The sequence below is a fragment of the Oncorhynchus gorbuscha genome, linkage group LG06 (genome assembly GCF_021184085.1).
Source record: "Oncorhynchus gorbuscha isolate QuinsamMale2020 ecotype Even-year linkage group LG06, OgorEven_v1.0, whole genome shotgun sequence".
NCBI classification, from domain to species: Eukaryota; Metazoa; Chordata; class Actinopteri; order Salmoniformes; family Salmonidae; genus Oncorhynchus; species Oncorhynchus gorbuscha.
This window is the reverse complement of record NC_060178.1, coordinates 37,963,937-37,980,759: the sequence shown is the minus strand read 5'-3', so window position 1 is coordinate 37,980,759 and position 16,823 is coordinate 37,963,937. Positions and strand designations below refer to the sequence as shown.

The 16,823-nt window shown below is 41.3% G+C and overlaps 1 protein-coding gene across 15 annotated transcripts in view; it reads right to left on the bottom strand.

Moving 5' to 3' along the window:
* Positions 1-16,823, bottom strand: part of LOC124037908 (receptor-type tyrosine-protein phosphatase F-like) — a 448,750-nt gene that overhangs the window by 101,686 nt on the left and 330,241 nt on the right. For all 15 annotated transcript variants that reach the window (XM_046353139.1, XM_046353145.1, XM_046353141.1 and 12 more), the window contains 6 exons: positions 10,797-11,066; positions 3,270-3,415; positions 2,817-3,058; positions 2,423-2,616; positions 1,452-1,585; positions 897-1,041 (listed from right to left, as the gene is read on the bottom strand). In XM_046353139.1, coding sequence (XP_046209095.1) covers positions 897-1,041; positions 1,452-1,585; positions 2,423-2,616; positions 2,817-3,058; positions 3,270-3,415; positions 10,797-11,066 — 1,131 coding nt within the window. The remainder of the gene's footprint in view (positions 1-896; positions 1,042-1,451; positions 1,586-2,422; positions 2,617-2,816; positions 3,059-3,269; positions 3,416-10,796; positions 11,067-16,823) is intronic.

Sequence of the window (16,823 nt, the reverse complement as noted above, 5' to 3'; positions counted from 1 at the left end):
TGTCAGGGGAGAACGACTGCACCCTCTCATTGAAGCCGCTGAAGTTCAAGGCCAACCGCTGTATTGCAGGCATTGTTTCCCCGTTATAGAGTTGGACTAGTTACTGAAAGGTTGCAAGTTCAAATCCCCGAGCTGACAAGGTACAAATCTATCGTTCTGCCCCTGAACAGGCAGTTAACCCACTGTTCCTAGGCCGTCATTGGAAAATAATAATTTGTTCTTAACTGACTTGCCTAGTTAAATAAAGGTAAAATAAATAGTGAATAGAAAAATGGCAATCATTGTGTGAATAAAACATTTTTTCGAAGACAATCATGGTACAAATGATTCATTCTCATACACCAGATGTATGTTCTTGAACCTAATATTTTCAAATTGCAAACAGAAGTTAGAAGGATAAGCCTGCAGTACCCCGGTCAGGCCTTCAACTTGAGTTACTCAATGAGAGTGGGCAGCACCGAGCTAGCCTGCTAGCTAGCTCAAACTGCGTACGTTATGTCTCAATGAGATGTCATCTTAACCAACATATTTTTTTTTCAATGCACTTTTGAGTCTTCACATAGGAATGAACGGTGTCACCTGATCGATGGTTTTGTCCATTCATAGTACACACATAGGATTTTCCCCCTCAAGATCAGATGGGTTTGAGGTGCAAAATATGACCTACCTTTTGTGTCCACCTCAATGAGGCACTGACTACACATTCTTGTAAGATGCAGAAAACTTCATTAGAGTCCTAGAGTAAAAGCTTGGACGAGCGAAAGTGTTGCACGTAGAAGAATAAAAAAAACTCTGTGTCTGGGCGTTGGGGTGTGGACCAAAAAGTAGTCAGCTTGAGGTAAAGAGAGGTAAAAAAGCTATAGGTTTGGGTCTGGGAGTTGAGGCACAGTACTTACTGGACTGGGCAGTCCTGGCCTCAATAAGTTGGGTGTAGACGCCAAGACCCATCTCAGAGCGAGCAGCCAGGGAGAACATGTAGAGGGTGTCTGGCTTCAGACCCTCCACAGCATAGGACCCCGCTGGAGGGAAGGTCACGTGGAGCTGAGGAAGAGAACAGGCATAATAGACGTTAGTAAAAGTCTCTGAAGAGTTGAGAAAAAAGGACCTATCGCTACTCTATTTATGTTTACGTCTGTCGCTAGAGATTGTTAAAATGCACAATGAGAACTGTAGATATTAATCATATTGTAGATTGTAGATATTAATTGTAGATATTAATCCTCAAAGTTAATATGTAACACTTCCACATAAAAGTAGGAATTACATTTCGGATCCTATATCGCATTTGCAACATCTGAAATATCTTATAGAAAGTCCACTGAGTAAAACATAACAGAAGCATGAAATGTTTCATGATCCTACGAGACGGATTACACTATTCCTGGAGTAGGGGGATTGCATTATCAGTAAGGGTAGGATGTGCTGGGGACAGGTTTAAAGTTGTAATTTACCTTATTGCCAGAGTTAGCCTCCCAGTACATGAGCTCGTACTTGGTGATCTGGTCCTGGACAGGCCACAGCCACGACAACATGATGCGGGTGTCCAACTCTGCCTCTGCCTCGAAGCTAGACGGCTGGGCTGGTACTACAGGCAGAGAGAAAGAGAGAGAGAGAGACTTTACCTCTCAGGATACATAGGGGTTACATCTTCATTCAGCCACAGCATGCACTTGTGCACACCTTCCCATCCATCTAAAAGCATTGGAATGTCTTACACCATCTTCTTTTAACCACAAAGGGTAGTACACACTTTGGACAGAGGGGTTGATGACTTGGACTGGGATAAAGTGAATTACTCAGTGTGGAATCATATAGACTACGGTAGTGTCTGCAGACGTGCTGTGAGGCACAGGAGATGCGCTGTGCTTTCGCATGATTCACTCTGTAATAACGCTGAGACTACTGTTTCACAAGTGCCAGCAATATACAGAACACCTTCGCAAGTGGCTCCTTTATACCTTTAAAAGCTCGAGTACATCCACAGTACAAAGAAACCAATTCAGAAGACTGTTTCTGCACGGCAAAAGAATTCAGTGGCACTGCATCACTTTATCACCTTTCTTCTCAAATGTGTCAGAAGAGGAGGAAACTGCAGAGCAGACACCTACTTTGTTTCTTGGAGGACACAGCACAGTAGATAATATGCCCTTGTGGATATGGATTGTCACTTAGTGAAAAGTGAAACCTCTACTTGGGAGACTTGAGCTTGAAGATTGTCCCACAGTCGAGGGTAGTTAAGGAGCGGAAACAGACCTAACACACAAAGTGCACCCTGTTTCATACAGTGTCTACTTGCCATCTAGGTAGTGTCCCTTCTTCATAAGTAACAGTGCCCGCTCACCACTCCTCGGCTACACAAGTTGTACACTTACCACCTAGGTAGTGCACTAGGTACTGTCCCTCCTTCAGAGTGTCCACTCACCTCCCTGCTGGGTTTTGACCTGCAGTACATCAGACGGAGGTCCGTCTCCTACAGAGGTGAACCCCAGCACCCTGAGGCTGTAGGTGATATCTGTGGTCAACCCTGAGATGGTGGTCAGTCTGCTGTCATCAGTGTTATGTTTGTGCCACGCACTCAGCGGGGCTCCGAGGTCAGAGCTATAGTACACCCGGTAACTGAGGAGGGGGTTAGAAAATCAATCAATCAGCCAAGTTTACCAAATGGAAGATAAAATCCTCAGACGAAGAGACCTGTTAAATCAACCTTTAGCTGTATGACATGTATAAAGCATGTAGGCCTCATAAAGAGTTTATAAAGGCTTCATTAAGCCTTAAAAATATATATTAATAGAATAGTCTTATAGCTAAGACCCTACCCTCTGATCTGTCCATTAGGCTCCTCGGGAGGCTCCCATTGGACCAGCATAGTGGATGCGCTGAGCATGCGAGCCTGTACAGCCAGCGGTGGAGAGGAGGGAGCCTGCTCACTGGTTCTGGTGTCCACGAGGCTGCTGGGAGGGCCACGCCCAATGTTGTTCACCGCCATGACGTGGAACTCATACTCAGAGTAGGGGCTGAGCCCTCCGATGCTGTAGCGGGTGGTGGCTACTCCGTCAACCTAACACATAATGACATCATAATAATATGGTCATTTAGCAGACTCTTTTATCCAAAGTGACTTACAGAACTGTCAACATTGACCATGACACTTACTGTACATTCAGCATATGTGGCCCATGTAGGAATGGAACCCACAACCATGTGAGAATGGAACCCACAGCCTTGGTGTTGCTTGAACCCACTGAGTCATTCAAACCATTGGAACGTACCTCCTGGAAGCCGTTTTCAGAGACCTTGGCCCGGTACTGGATGACGTAGTAGGACACAGGCTCAGGGTTCCCGGAGTCCCAGGTCAGAGTGACGCTGGTGGCTGTGGTCTCAGTCACAATCAGGGAGGTGGGGGGCTTGGGCAGGGCTGTCAGATAGACCATTGGGGAGGGAAAGAAATACACAGGTCATGGAAGCTCACAGCAGCAAAACGATACATTTCTGTTTTCATGGACAATAAAGTATGCTATTCCATTCTATTCTATTTTGTTCTATTCCAATATATTCTTTCATCCTTCGTCCAGTCCTGCTAACATTATACTACAAATAAAGACGTAAAAAAGGCTGAGAGTGCTCTATCTCACTAATGCAGGCCCCAGAGCTGTGAGCAGCAACACGAGCGAAAAGAGCGAGAAGGACAGCACTCACATCCTATCAGTCAATCACTGTTCAGAGCCTGTCTCTTTCAGTACCTCACCTGTCACTGGAGGGGCCAAGCCAGCCATGTTCATTATCTCCCAAAGCAAAGTGTCTCTCAACCAGTGTCACCATTCAGCGCGCTCTCTCTCTCCCTCTTTGTTGCGCTCTCTTTCTTTTTCTCCCACTCACTATATATATACATATATAGAAAGCCCATTATTTCCTTCTTTGCTATCTAGGGCAAAACGTTCTCCTTCAATTAAGTTGAGAGTCAGAGTCTTGAATAGAGAGATGAATAGAGTAATGAGTCTTTTCTATTTTCGTTTTATTTACATATTGATCCCCAAAAAACTATTTCAGGGCTTGGAGCACACCTTTGACAAAAAGACAAATGTGTTCAATGTCAGGTAATTGAGCATCAATACAAAATTATAATATTTAGGGAGTGTAAAGATACTGAAGAAGAGTTTTTGTTAGTCTTGAATAAATAACCAACATAGAAAGCAGACTTAAGTAGACTGACTGAAAATCAATGTAAGCAATGTAAAATGGAGTGAACTGAATGTAAGTTATCTAGGTGGTTTTGTGCTAGGATTTATTTTTTTTCCTTTATTTTTTGAATTGTACACCTTTTTCTCCCCAATTCCATGGTATCCAATTGTTTCAGTAGCTACTATCTTGTCTCATCGCTACAACTCCCGTACGGGCTCTGGAGAGACAAATGTTGAAAGTCATGCGTCCTCCGATACACAACCCAACCAAGCCGCACTGATGTGTCGAAGGAAACACCGTGCAACCTTGGTTAGCACACACTGCGCCCAGCCCGCCACATGAGTCGCTATTGCGCAATGAGACAAGGACATCCCTACCGGCCCTCCCTAACCCGGACGACGCTAGGCCAATTGTGCGTCACCCCACGGACCTCCCGGTCGCGGCCGGTTACGACAGAGCCTGGGCGCGAACCCAGAGACTCTGATGGCACAGCTGGAGCTGCAGTACAGCGCCCTTAAACCGCTGCACCACCCGGGAGGCCAGTGCTAGGATTTCTTGAGAGGGTTTTCTTTTCATATTTTGCAATTATTTTACCTTCTGTTGACTTGCAAGGTGACATATTTCAAGTGGGTGTGGTATATGGCCAATATACCGCAGCTAAGGGCTGTTCTTATGCATGACGCAACGCAGAGTGCCTGGATACAAACCTTAGCCGTGGCATATTGGCCATATACCACAAACCCCATAAGTGCCTTATTGCTATTATAAACTACTTACAAATGTAATTAGAACTGTTAAAATATGTATTTTTGTCATACCCGTGGTATACGGTCTGATATACCACAGCTTTCAGCCAATCAGCATTCAGGGCTCAAACCACCCAGTTTATAATACATGATATAACATATAGTATAATATGAATGTATTTTTTTCTGCACTCGCAGAGCATTTGAGTTTGAAACACTCAAGATGTAGGTCCATTCTGCAAAGAAAGTGATTATCTGTCCCTTTACCTCAAGGTAATGGTAATGTACACACTCTCCCAGGTTTTCTTATTTCCCTCGTAAATGGAAAGAGGCTGCATTGTAATAAAATTGTGGCTGAAAATGTTTGCTAAATCACTTTTGTGTTGTGCATTATTGTACTACTGTCAGAGTCCAAAGGGTTCTGCTAAAGTAAGAGGTAACAGCTCGCCTCCAGACGTCAGATGGGCATTAGGGATGAGACACTGCAACCCGAGAGGGTTTTAGAGAAAGAGATCAACCCTACAGCCGCAACCCCCCCCAACTCCCGACGCCTTGGTTGACATCTGCTATTGACATCTGCTATTATTGCCTGCATCCCAAATGGCACGCTATTCCCTATATAGTGATTACTTTTGACCAGGGCCCATGGTGCTCTGGTCAAAAGTAGTGCACTATGTAGGAAAAGGGGTGGCATTTGGGACATAGAATTATGCGCCATATCCAAAAAAGACAAAAGAAGCTTGAAAAACTTTTGAAACCCTGACAGTATTGCTCTGAGTACTGAGTGATGTTAAGTTAGAAGTTATACTATTTTAGGGCCTATTATGCATGCATCACATATACAAAGTTGCGGAATACTTATTCATCAGTAGGTGTGAGTCTGTAGAGGAGAGAGAGCCTCTCCCAGGACTTGAAAATATCCCACCATCTGTCAACACTGTGAGTGATATCATGAGCTAATTGGGGAGTTGTAGTTTGCTTACACTTTAAAAAATTTCCTGCAGCAATTGGCCAGTAAGTAACGTTGATTTATTTGAACCTACAGCTACCGTAATCCATTTCATGGTAATGCATTTTATAGTACCAAAAATGGTACTGTAATCTAATTTACAGCATATTATTGGATTTACGCATGCAGCGACGTATCACCCAGTGTTCCTTGAAAGTTTTCATTTTTAAATGTACATTTTGGTCATTTAGCGGGTGCTCTGGTCCTTAACAAATTACAGTCAGTGCATTCAACCACGGTAGATAAAACACATATTACAGTCATTGCAAGTAAAACGTTTCTATAACCGTTACTGAACATGTTGTTGTATTTAACAACAATACATCTTATGATTCTGAATATCTATGGAAAGTGCCAATACAATAGTGAGATATTCACGTTAACTTAATGCCAGAGCAATGAAACAAAGTACAGAGCAATAAAACAAAGTACAAGTGACTATTAAACTGTAATAAATAAATAAAATCCTACAGTAATTACAAGGGATTAGAGCAAGCAGGTTGGCTGTATGCATTTGCATATTATAGCATACTAATGAATACTGGGTGTTTTATATCACTTGTACATCTAGAGGCCTAAACATGATGCCAGAGCAATGAAACAAAGTACAAGTGACTATTAAACTGTTTTAAAAAAATCCTACAGTAATTACAAGGGATTAGCGCAAGCAGGTTGGCTGTATGCATTTGCATATTATAGCATACTAATGAATACCTGGTGTTTAATATCACTTGTACTTCTAGAGGCCTGGACAAAGGCTGCCAATCTGGCCATTATTACAGGGCTAAACAGATCAAACGGACATGGCTAAATAGTCAACCATTAAAAGGTTTAAGACCCGCCACAACTCTTACCTGTTCCCTATATACATTTAATTGTTAGGGAACTACTACCATATATCACTTAAAATGGTACAGGACTCTCACTAACAGGCGAAACAAATATAGCCACTGACAAGGCACACCTTAAAATACAGAATGTTACTGAGCCAGCAATTCTTTCTCTTCCCACAATATTTCTCAATGCACCATAATTTACAGTATGCTGCAGTGAATTTAAAGCAAAACATCAATAAAGTATTTTATTGTTGAATTAAACTGAAAGTCCATTCAGAATTTGCTAATGGTGAATATTAAATTATTTATTGCAGCATACCAACTGATATTTGGTGTTTTATATCACTTGCACTTTAGGCCTTAAGAACGGCTTCTAAACTGATAGTGACTACAGGGCAAAACAGATCAAAATGAAATTGCTCGCCGCTCAACCGTTAAAGATTTGAGACTTGCTGTCACTCTGATCTGTTCCCTATAGAAGTGCAATTGTTAGTGAACCACATATCACTTAAATTGGTACAGCACTCTCAATGGGTGCAACAAATATAGCCTTATACAAGACATGCCTCAAAATATGTTAATGCTTGAGAAACATTATCACACACCCACATGTGGTCAAAAGGTTGTTGATGCTCCAAAAATGCAAAATTGGTAGCGAATTCTGAACGACAGTAAATTACTGGCAGCAGTGCCAATAAGACACTGTAAAGTTTCAGGACAAGGTTGGTAGAATTGAGAAAATATAGTATATTACTGTATTCTGTGGGGGTACAGCATTCTCACTCACGGATGCAACAAATATAGCCTCTTACAAGGCATGCCTTAAATATGTTAATGAGCCAGAAACTTTTTCCTCGCCCAAAACATTTTCCCAAAATGCACCATAATTAATACTGTAAAACACATGTACAGTATTTTGCTGTACATTCTACAGTAATCTATAGTATTCAGTTTATACAGCATCATATTAGTGATTAATACAGTAAGTTACTGATAAAATTACAAAAACAGATAACAGTGTACTTTATTATTTGTTTTTTGATTGTCATATTGTGTTTTGTTAATATTACCATAGGGCCCCATTCATTCAGAAAATGTCTCCATTACTACAAGTAGTAGTGCTTTCCTCTTAAAAAAATCTTTGAAATAACTGAGATTCTCTATAATAACTCTAGTGAACTAATGATTGGTTAGACTGATAGGTATTTGAGCGTCACAAATACTCTAATATTATGTGTTGTTTCAGCCAGTGCAAATATTAATCCCTAGAAGAAGGAACTGACTTTATCTCTCCATGTACTCAACTCACTAAACTCAGAAGATGTAGAGATGATATGAGAACTGATTTGGGCTTCAAGCATTTCACATGCAATGAACAAAGTAGTAAATTAAATGTTCAAACTGAGTCTTTGGCCAATTCGATCTGGAATCATTAGTCCATAGCTAAGACCCTTCCTTAAAAAAATATATATATATTACTTTGTGCTGTTCACAAGAAGCAGTGAGAAAGCCTACTGTATTTCCCGAAAGCAGGATCCCATTGTAATTGGAAAGTAAACACAAAACACTTTTCTCGCTAGTTTGTCATCTCGCTACTTTGTCATCGTTAGGTTTTCAGGAAGGTAAAGTTTCAGCCATGTTGAATTATTGATGACAGTATTAATGAACACACTGTCATCTGTACTGTACAAATAGAAAGTTTCTGAACACCACGACTGTGTAATGAAACCATGAAAAGTAGAGCACCTAAGCTGAAATCGTTTGGAGGGTGCTCCAAATGTAAGTCCAATGTAAGTGCTTTAAACAGAAATTAAGTCGTCTGAAACACCCAAAGTAGTTCTTTAACCTGAAAATTGGGGTTTTAAGAGAGTGTTGTGAAAACACGTTATTGGGTTTCAGTGCATGCATGTAAAAGTTAGCATCAAAACACAAACACTATATTTATCATACAATCAATGGTATTGAAATGCAAATGGTTTACACCCTAAACATTGACTGATAAGGGCCTATGGAGAATATTTTTTGTGGAATTCCACCTTTATTTTTTCAATGCTTTATTTAGACAGATTAGAAACAGGAGGTTTCCCATCTGATAATCACCCCGATAATTGCCACGAAACTGAACCCAAACTATACTGAAACTAATTTCACACATATAACACCAGAAACTAATTTCACACATATAACACCAGATTAAATAAATGAAGTAAAGTATGATGGCTTTGAGTTGATGAACGAGGGGAAACAAACAATGCATAATTATGTAGTCACCAATTGTGAATGAAGAACAAGGCGAGCCATTCTATGGCATTGATCCGGTCTAATTAAAATCTTTAAATGATATGTACCCTATTTCAGTCCACCAAATAAAAGCAGTCTTATCAGTCTTCTCTGGCCTACTTGGAGCAAGTTACCCAATGAGAGTGTGCGTAATTGTAGATGCTGAACGGCTTTCATCTGGGAAAATATCCACATTGGGCAGTAGGTGAGTGAGTGTCAGAGAATGTGGTGATGGGGCTTGTGGAACCTTACATTGGAAATAGCCAAAAATGTCACCATGGACAATTTCTTAACTTCACTGTCATTGGTGAACAATTTGCTTGCAAAGAAAACAAGTCTGGCCGGCACCGTGAACAAAGTGAGACAGGAGTTCCCTCCCTCTGTGCAAAATAAGGCACCTGCACAGCAGTTGTACTCCACAATGGTGATGAAGAATGACAAGACAATGGGAACACAAAGAGAAAACCGGAGACTATTACGTGCTACAAGCAAGCCAACGTATGTCAAAGTGGGTCAAGCAAGTGCAAGTTACAAAGACTGTCGGGACAAGGAATAATGGCTAAATAAAACCTAGCTGACACCATGTAATATAAGCATGAGCTGACAATGATGGACTATTTTTGACTGCTGTTATATCGACACTTCTATTCATTGTAATGCCATTATTGCTTTGGTGCCGAGTTTGGCTATTTATCAAGACACTTGGCGCTTGTAATGATGTTTAGGCTACTGATGTTTTCATCATTTGTTGGTCTTGGTCTTGGTGATTGGGGTATTAATATACTTTTTGTCATTATAAAAAGAAGCTGTTACCATGTTTCAACACATATGTTTTCTGTTTTATAGTTGTAACAAAGGCACTCCACGAATAAAATTGATTGGACACTTGAATTTTGGCACGTTTTTTATTTATTTTTACATATAGCCTACAGTAACATAAACTAATGTGTTATTTGAATTAAAATATATATATCGTATTCCATTGTGCCCAAGCCCTTCATTAACACAACCAAATTATATATTTTTTGCAATAGCATTTGAAATATATCAATTACACTGTTAGAATGTTGGGTCAATCATGGCCCAGCGGTTCTAGTGTTAATAAAAATGAATGCAAGTCATGCAGAGCCCATGGTCTGGTGGAAACGCACCCGGCTTAGACCCATATCACCCCCCTCTGCTTTTAGAGGATTGTGGCTAAATCATTTTTAGAATTTTTTATTCTTTCACACAATGCTGTATACATGTTTAAAGAAAGAAAAGTATATTTCTATATTAGTATTAAGCTTGTTGTGCCATTAGGTGTAATGGATCATGATTCATGAATATCAAGCTCTTATAGTGCAGTCCAAGACATAGTGAGACATTTTTAACATGTCCATCTAATATTAATCTAAAATATCTCCTTTGGATGTTGATCTTGATCCAGATCCATCTATTGATTTTGGATGTTGACATGTTGATCTTGAATGAGGGCTACTTTGCTAGATACCAAACATAGCTAATTCACTGCATCCCAGGCTACGTGCGCCATTTTTAAATTTATGTAGTTCTGTCCTTGAGCTGTTCTTATCTATTAATATTCTGTATTATGTTTCATGTTTTGTGTGGACCCCAGGAAGAGCAGCTCCCACCTTCGCAACAGCTACTGCGGCTCCTAATAAAATACCAAATACCAGGCAAAACAAACACTCAAAGACTCAAACTCTCACACCCCCTTTCTCACACTTCTCCCAGCCTTCTCACCTTTGACGGTGATCTGTGCAGTGGTCTCGATCATACCAAGCGACGATATCGCCACGCAGGTGTAGTTGGCAGACTGGCGAATGTTGGTGACCTCCAAAACATTCCTCCCAATGGGCATCTCTTCTTCCTTAGTCAGGTCTACCACCCCCATCATCCACTTGACGTAGGGCATGGGTGCTCCCACCGCCACGCACGTCAGGTTCACGCTGCCACCCGGCATCACCTCGTGGTTGTTGGGAGGGATGGAGAACCGGGGTGGCACACGCCTCACTGCAGGGGGAGAGCATAGGGGTGTGAGAGGCAGAAGAAGTGGAGGTTTGATGGGAGACACTGCATGGTTGGCTGGGATAGCTCAATACCTCAATGGTCAGGCCTGGCTGTTGCTGCAGGGTATACCACTGTTCTCTGGGACAATAGAGGCCTATGGCAACTCTGCTATAGTTAGTTAGGGTGGGACCACATGTGATATATATTATTTTATATTATATTATTATATATCTATTACTCAACAGTGAAATAGGACTTTCCTCCCCTTTCATGTTAAATTTGCAAAAAAATGCCTACGGTGGCCTATAAGGCTGGATTTCTCACGAGTGCCTTTGGATTTCCTTCTTTGGTATGTGGATTAAGACACACCTGGAGCTTATTACTGCTGTTAAGTCTATAGCTTCCCTACCATACTCAGAGTAAGCTAGCTATCTAACACTCGTTTTGTCTCTAAGTGTGAGTGAATAGAAGAGGTTTCTTCTCCCTTGTTATCTACCATACACCATTAGAAGTCCCCTTAAGTGCTGGGAAGTACTGCTCATTATGTCTGAATTAATGTTGCAATGCTACTCACTTTGCATGCATTAAATATACATAGCTCAACGGCATGGCAGCAAAAGTGCTCACACACACCCCTCGACTAGGAAGGCTGAGAATGGTCACAAAATGTGTTTCACTGTGGTATAATTTAAGTTTAGAGTCTGAATATTCTGGCTGTGAGGGGCGTAGCTTGTGTCTTACGGGGTTTTCACCATGTTTCTTCTTAGTCTAACTAAATAGAAAGGGGAGGGGAGATCTACATGCTGTGTGAGTCAAACAGGGAGAAACACAGAGGTTTATGACAGATCTGACCTTGTCCCCAGGCTCACATTTCACATAAAGCCTGGTAACAGTGGCACTTTTTGGAATTTATGTTGTGTGGATTTACTGAGTGACATGCTAATCTATTCAAATTCTGAGCGAAACACAACTTTGAGGCGTGGCTCTAAATTGAGGCGGGAGAGGGTTGTCACTAGTTAACACAACCATAAAGTCATAAACCCTGCCAATTTGGGCAATTCATCTTCTTAAAATCTGATTTTAAACCTAATTCTAACATTTACCCTAACCTTAATCACACTGCTAACTGTATGCCCTACGCTAAACCATAAATTAACTTGACTTTGTGGCTGTGGAAGCTAGTGGAAACCTGCCGCAGTATCTGTGCGTTAGAGATGTTGCCAATGACTGTGACATGTCTCCTCTCTAACGCCCAGGAAGCTCAGATTCAAACTCTCATTAGACAGCTATGCAAGCGTTATAATGTCAAAGTACGTTCGATACTTTTCACTGAGCAACTATCTTCACTTACTCCCGTTATGGCTGGTATGTATTTCCAAAAAAGGTATAAATAGAAATGTACAAGCAACCAAAAACATTACTAGTCGCCACCTCCAATGTATAATTTTTGCTGGGCAGAGATGTCAGTCAGTTCAATGTCTATTCCACGTTAGTTCAATGTCATTTCATTGAAATTATGTGGAAACAACGTTGACTCAACCAGAGCACCAAGTGAGATATATTGAGCTGTTGTAGACTTCCGACAAACAGGTCGGAAACACAGCAGGGTATAGCTAATGTTGTATAATTTGAGAGCGGTACTACTTTGAACAAATAAACTGAAAGAGGATGTATGCGCACATAATGTCTTCATTTGGCTCACTCAAGCACAGCAGTAAGTTAATTAGCTCCAACCAAGTGAGGAATCACTGTGATAAATGAATGTGTATTTGCATGGGCTCAGTCAGTCAGTGAGGAGAGGTGATAGATAGTCATGTTGGCTGTCGTCGCTGCAAAGACAAGGGCTGCATTGTCTGTCTGCTAGGACCGGAGGGAAAGAGAGAACCATCATTTACATTTTAGCAGACACTCTTATACAGAGCAATTATGGTTACCTGCCTTGCTCAAGGGCACAGAGAGTTTTCACCTAGCCAGCTCGGGGAATCAAACCAGCAACCTTTGGGTTACTGGCCCAACGCTCTTAACCGCTAGGCTACCTGCACGCTCTGTGATACAGATGGCTGGCATTAACATGGGTTGCCACGGAGACAGACATTGCCTGAGCACGTGACATGGACAACAGGGGGAAAATAGAGGGGGGGAAGGAGGAGAGGAGGGTAAGAGACAGAGAGAGAGAGGGAGGGCGAGAGAGAGAGCGAGAGTGGTGAGACGAGGGGAGGGGGCTGGCTGTTTGAGGATGGGTATAGGCCACAGTTATGTGCCATTCCGTGATTCCAGTTTAGGGTGATCTCAGGTCAAAAACTAAGAAAGTCGGAGTTGCCAAACTTTTAGATATATCAGGGTACCACTACTGCCAATCTCATACTATATGACTCTATTTCTGTGACTATTACCTCACAGAGCGGAGGTTGTAAGCGGAGGTTGCAAATCGTTGTGCAGGTGAGGCACAGCAAGCAGCAAAAACCAGGCCTTGACGTTTCAATTCCCAATTGATCTCCCAACACACACACACAGATGGTCTGCAGGATCTCACATTAAGCTACCCGCAAAACGATCCCCTTTCAGACAGCGCTGAGACTCTTAATCATCAGTAAGATAACTAACGTTCCCAATTTTCTCTCTTTGCTCAGGAAAAATGCAAGGTTGTAGCCCAACAAAGAGCCGCTCGCTGAGAAAGAGGTTGCGTCCCAAATGGAACCCTATGGGTTCTGGTGAAAAGTAATACACCATGTAGGGAATAGGGTGTCATTTGGGATGGAACAGGATTTCATTTGGGATGCAAGGGGAGAACTCTAGCAGACCCCTGTTTTGTGCTTGAAGATAAAATAGAGGCAACATTATTCACATCACAACTCTTAAAATACTGTGTTTATCATCATGACTAAGAAATCACCTGCTTATTTCTTTACCACAGCAAAATGATGCAGGCATAGTAATGTAGTACTTACAGTATTCTAGGGCCCACCGGCCCTGCCTGGCTGACCAGCAGTTACATCTAAATACTGTAAATATCTCCAAGCTCGTTTTGAAGCTAGCATGGCACCAAAATAGTTTTTTCTTCTTCTTCTAATACAAACATCTCAGTTTTTAAGTGACTTGAATGGTGTATGGGGTGTGAGGTGAGGTTGCTACCCTCTTCTCCCTTCTCTCTCTCTCTCTCTCTCTCTCTCTCTCTCTCTCTCTCTCTCTCTCTCTCTCTCTCTCTCTCTCTCTCTCTCTCTCTCTCTTCCTCCATCCTTTCACCCCCCCACCCTCCTGCAGGACTGTAGTATACAGGAGGGCAACAAGAACTGAGGGACTTCAAGATACCCATAATGAACCACAGTTGGGTGTTATCTAACAAAATCAAAAATTTATTTAGCCTATGTCCTGAACATGGGCATTTGCAATCTTTCTCTACTGCAGTATTCACCTTACCTTACCTAAGTAGAGACTTAGATTTTGCATTTCTTTTGCATGTATTTTTGTGTGTATTGTATGCATACTTTATGTGTGCCATGTGTACCATCTCTGTATGCAGAAAGTCTGCGTGTGATTCATTCAAGTCAAGTAAATGCTGAGATTTTGAGATTTATATATCTGTTCCTCTGTAATGAAATTGAGGCCAATGGTCTACCAACTCTGAGCTTTTCAGAGGAAATTAACTAATGTGTTAGATTGGAGTCTGTGAGCTGTCAACGTGACATGCTGGACAGCGCAATGCAGGGCAGGAGGAATCATAACAAACCAACGTTAGTCACCGTGTACATTATTAGAAGGATAAGGAGGTTGGAGGTTACCCATGGATATGGAAAATGGTCACAGCGTGACATGATGGTTGTTGTTGATTGGCTGACTGAGTGAGGTTATAACAAGGGGTTATCTGAGTTATTATTGGCTATGGAGGACAAATGTTAAAGGTTAAAGGTCACCAGGAAGTGGTGGAGGAGGAGAACTCGTCATCATCGTAGAAGCGAGTGACACTGTGGGGTATAGTCACTGGTTTCAAGTGAACAGTTTTAGTATCAGAGGAAGTAGTATCAGCAGTAGCAACATGAGAAGCTGGCAGTTATAATGCAGACACGCACTTATCTTCATTGGCATGCCACAGAGAAAGAGGGGGAAGAGAAAGGGGGAAGAGAAAGAGGGAAGGAAGGAAGGATTTGGGATTGGAAAAAGAAAAGGCTTTGGAGCTGAGGGGGGTAGGGGTGGAAGCACAATCGTGGTTGCACACAGATTTTAGGCACACAAATATTGTCAAGCAAGGCATGCAGCAGCCCAGGCACAAGGCAAGCAAAGCATCAAGCCAATTACTAGCTAGCTACAGAGCAGCTATGATCATGATGAGGCTGTGGAAAATCTCCCTGATCTTTGTGATAGAATCTGTGCTTGAAATTCAGTATTCGACTAAGGGACCTTACAGATAATTGTATGTGTGGGGTACAGAGATTGGGTACTCATTCAGAAATCAAGTTAACCACTATTATTGCACTCAGACTGAGACCATGCATATTATCATGTGATTTGCTAAAGACCCAGTGCTGTCAGAATTCTATTTTGCCTGTGTTTTTTTACCATATTGTAACATGGCTGATGAAACTAACACTGTAAAAGTGTGAAAACATTTCCTGATAGTTGCCGGTTGAAAAAACCAGCAGGACCTTCTAATCAGCAGGTTTGCATGGGCGGGAGTTTCGACTTTCCATGGTGACATCTCCGTGAGGTATATTGGTTAATAGACCGATAACAAAGAGTGTTCCAAGCCTCTCTGCCAATAACAGCTAGTTTTCAGTTTTCCCCTCACCACTCAGATGACTCCCAGACAGTCCTAGCAAAATACTTTTTTTTTGCCCATTTTAATGGAAATCTATTATATTAAGGTACTTAATTGTTACCAAGAAATGTTTTGATATTGATACAAAAACGACTGCAACATTTTCCCTCCTGAATTTATTTAGGCTTGCCATGACAAATGGGCTGAATAATTTTTGACTCTAAAAACAAAAAAATGTCACTTTGGACATTATTGGGTATTATTTGTAGGTCAGTGACTCAAAATCTCAATATAATCCATGTTATATTCAGGCTGTCACACAACAGAATGTGGAAACAGTAAAGGGGTGTGAATACTTTCCGAAGGCAATGTAAGTTAATATTTCTCACATTTCTCACAGAGAGGAAAGGAATCAGTTAACTATCTTAAAAGTAGTCCTTTTTTTATTCGAGAAAAGACATGAGACTGTCTGGGATTAATGGGAGGTAAATTGTCAGAGGGCACAGACCTCCATTTTAGAAAGTGCCCTGCTGATGTGTGAGTTGGCTGGAAGTTTGGGTAGCTGAGACGGTTTTTATCCATCTCTCCCACAGAGAGACACCTTCTCAGCTCAGCAATTTAACCCTAGTGGCGCCAACATATTTTTGCTTAAAATCAAATTGGTAATGATTGCAAAGTACCACTTTAATAAACCTTTTGTTACACAAGTCAATGGTTGTGGCTCCATATCTACAATACCATTCAAAAGTTTGGACACACCTACTCGTTCAAGGGATTTTTTTTATTTTCAAAACTATTAAATAACTCATATGGAATCATGTAGTAACCAAATTTAAAATAGAAAAAAATCTAAATATACTTTACATTTGAGATTCTTCAAAGTAGCCACCATTTGCCTAGATGACAGCTTTGCACACTCTTGGCATAATGAGGTAGTCACCTGGAATGCATTTTAATGAACAGGAATTTATTTGCTTCTTAATGCGTTTGAGCCAATCAGTTGTGTT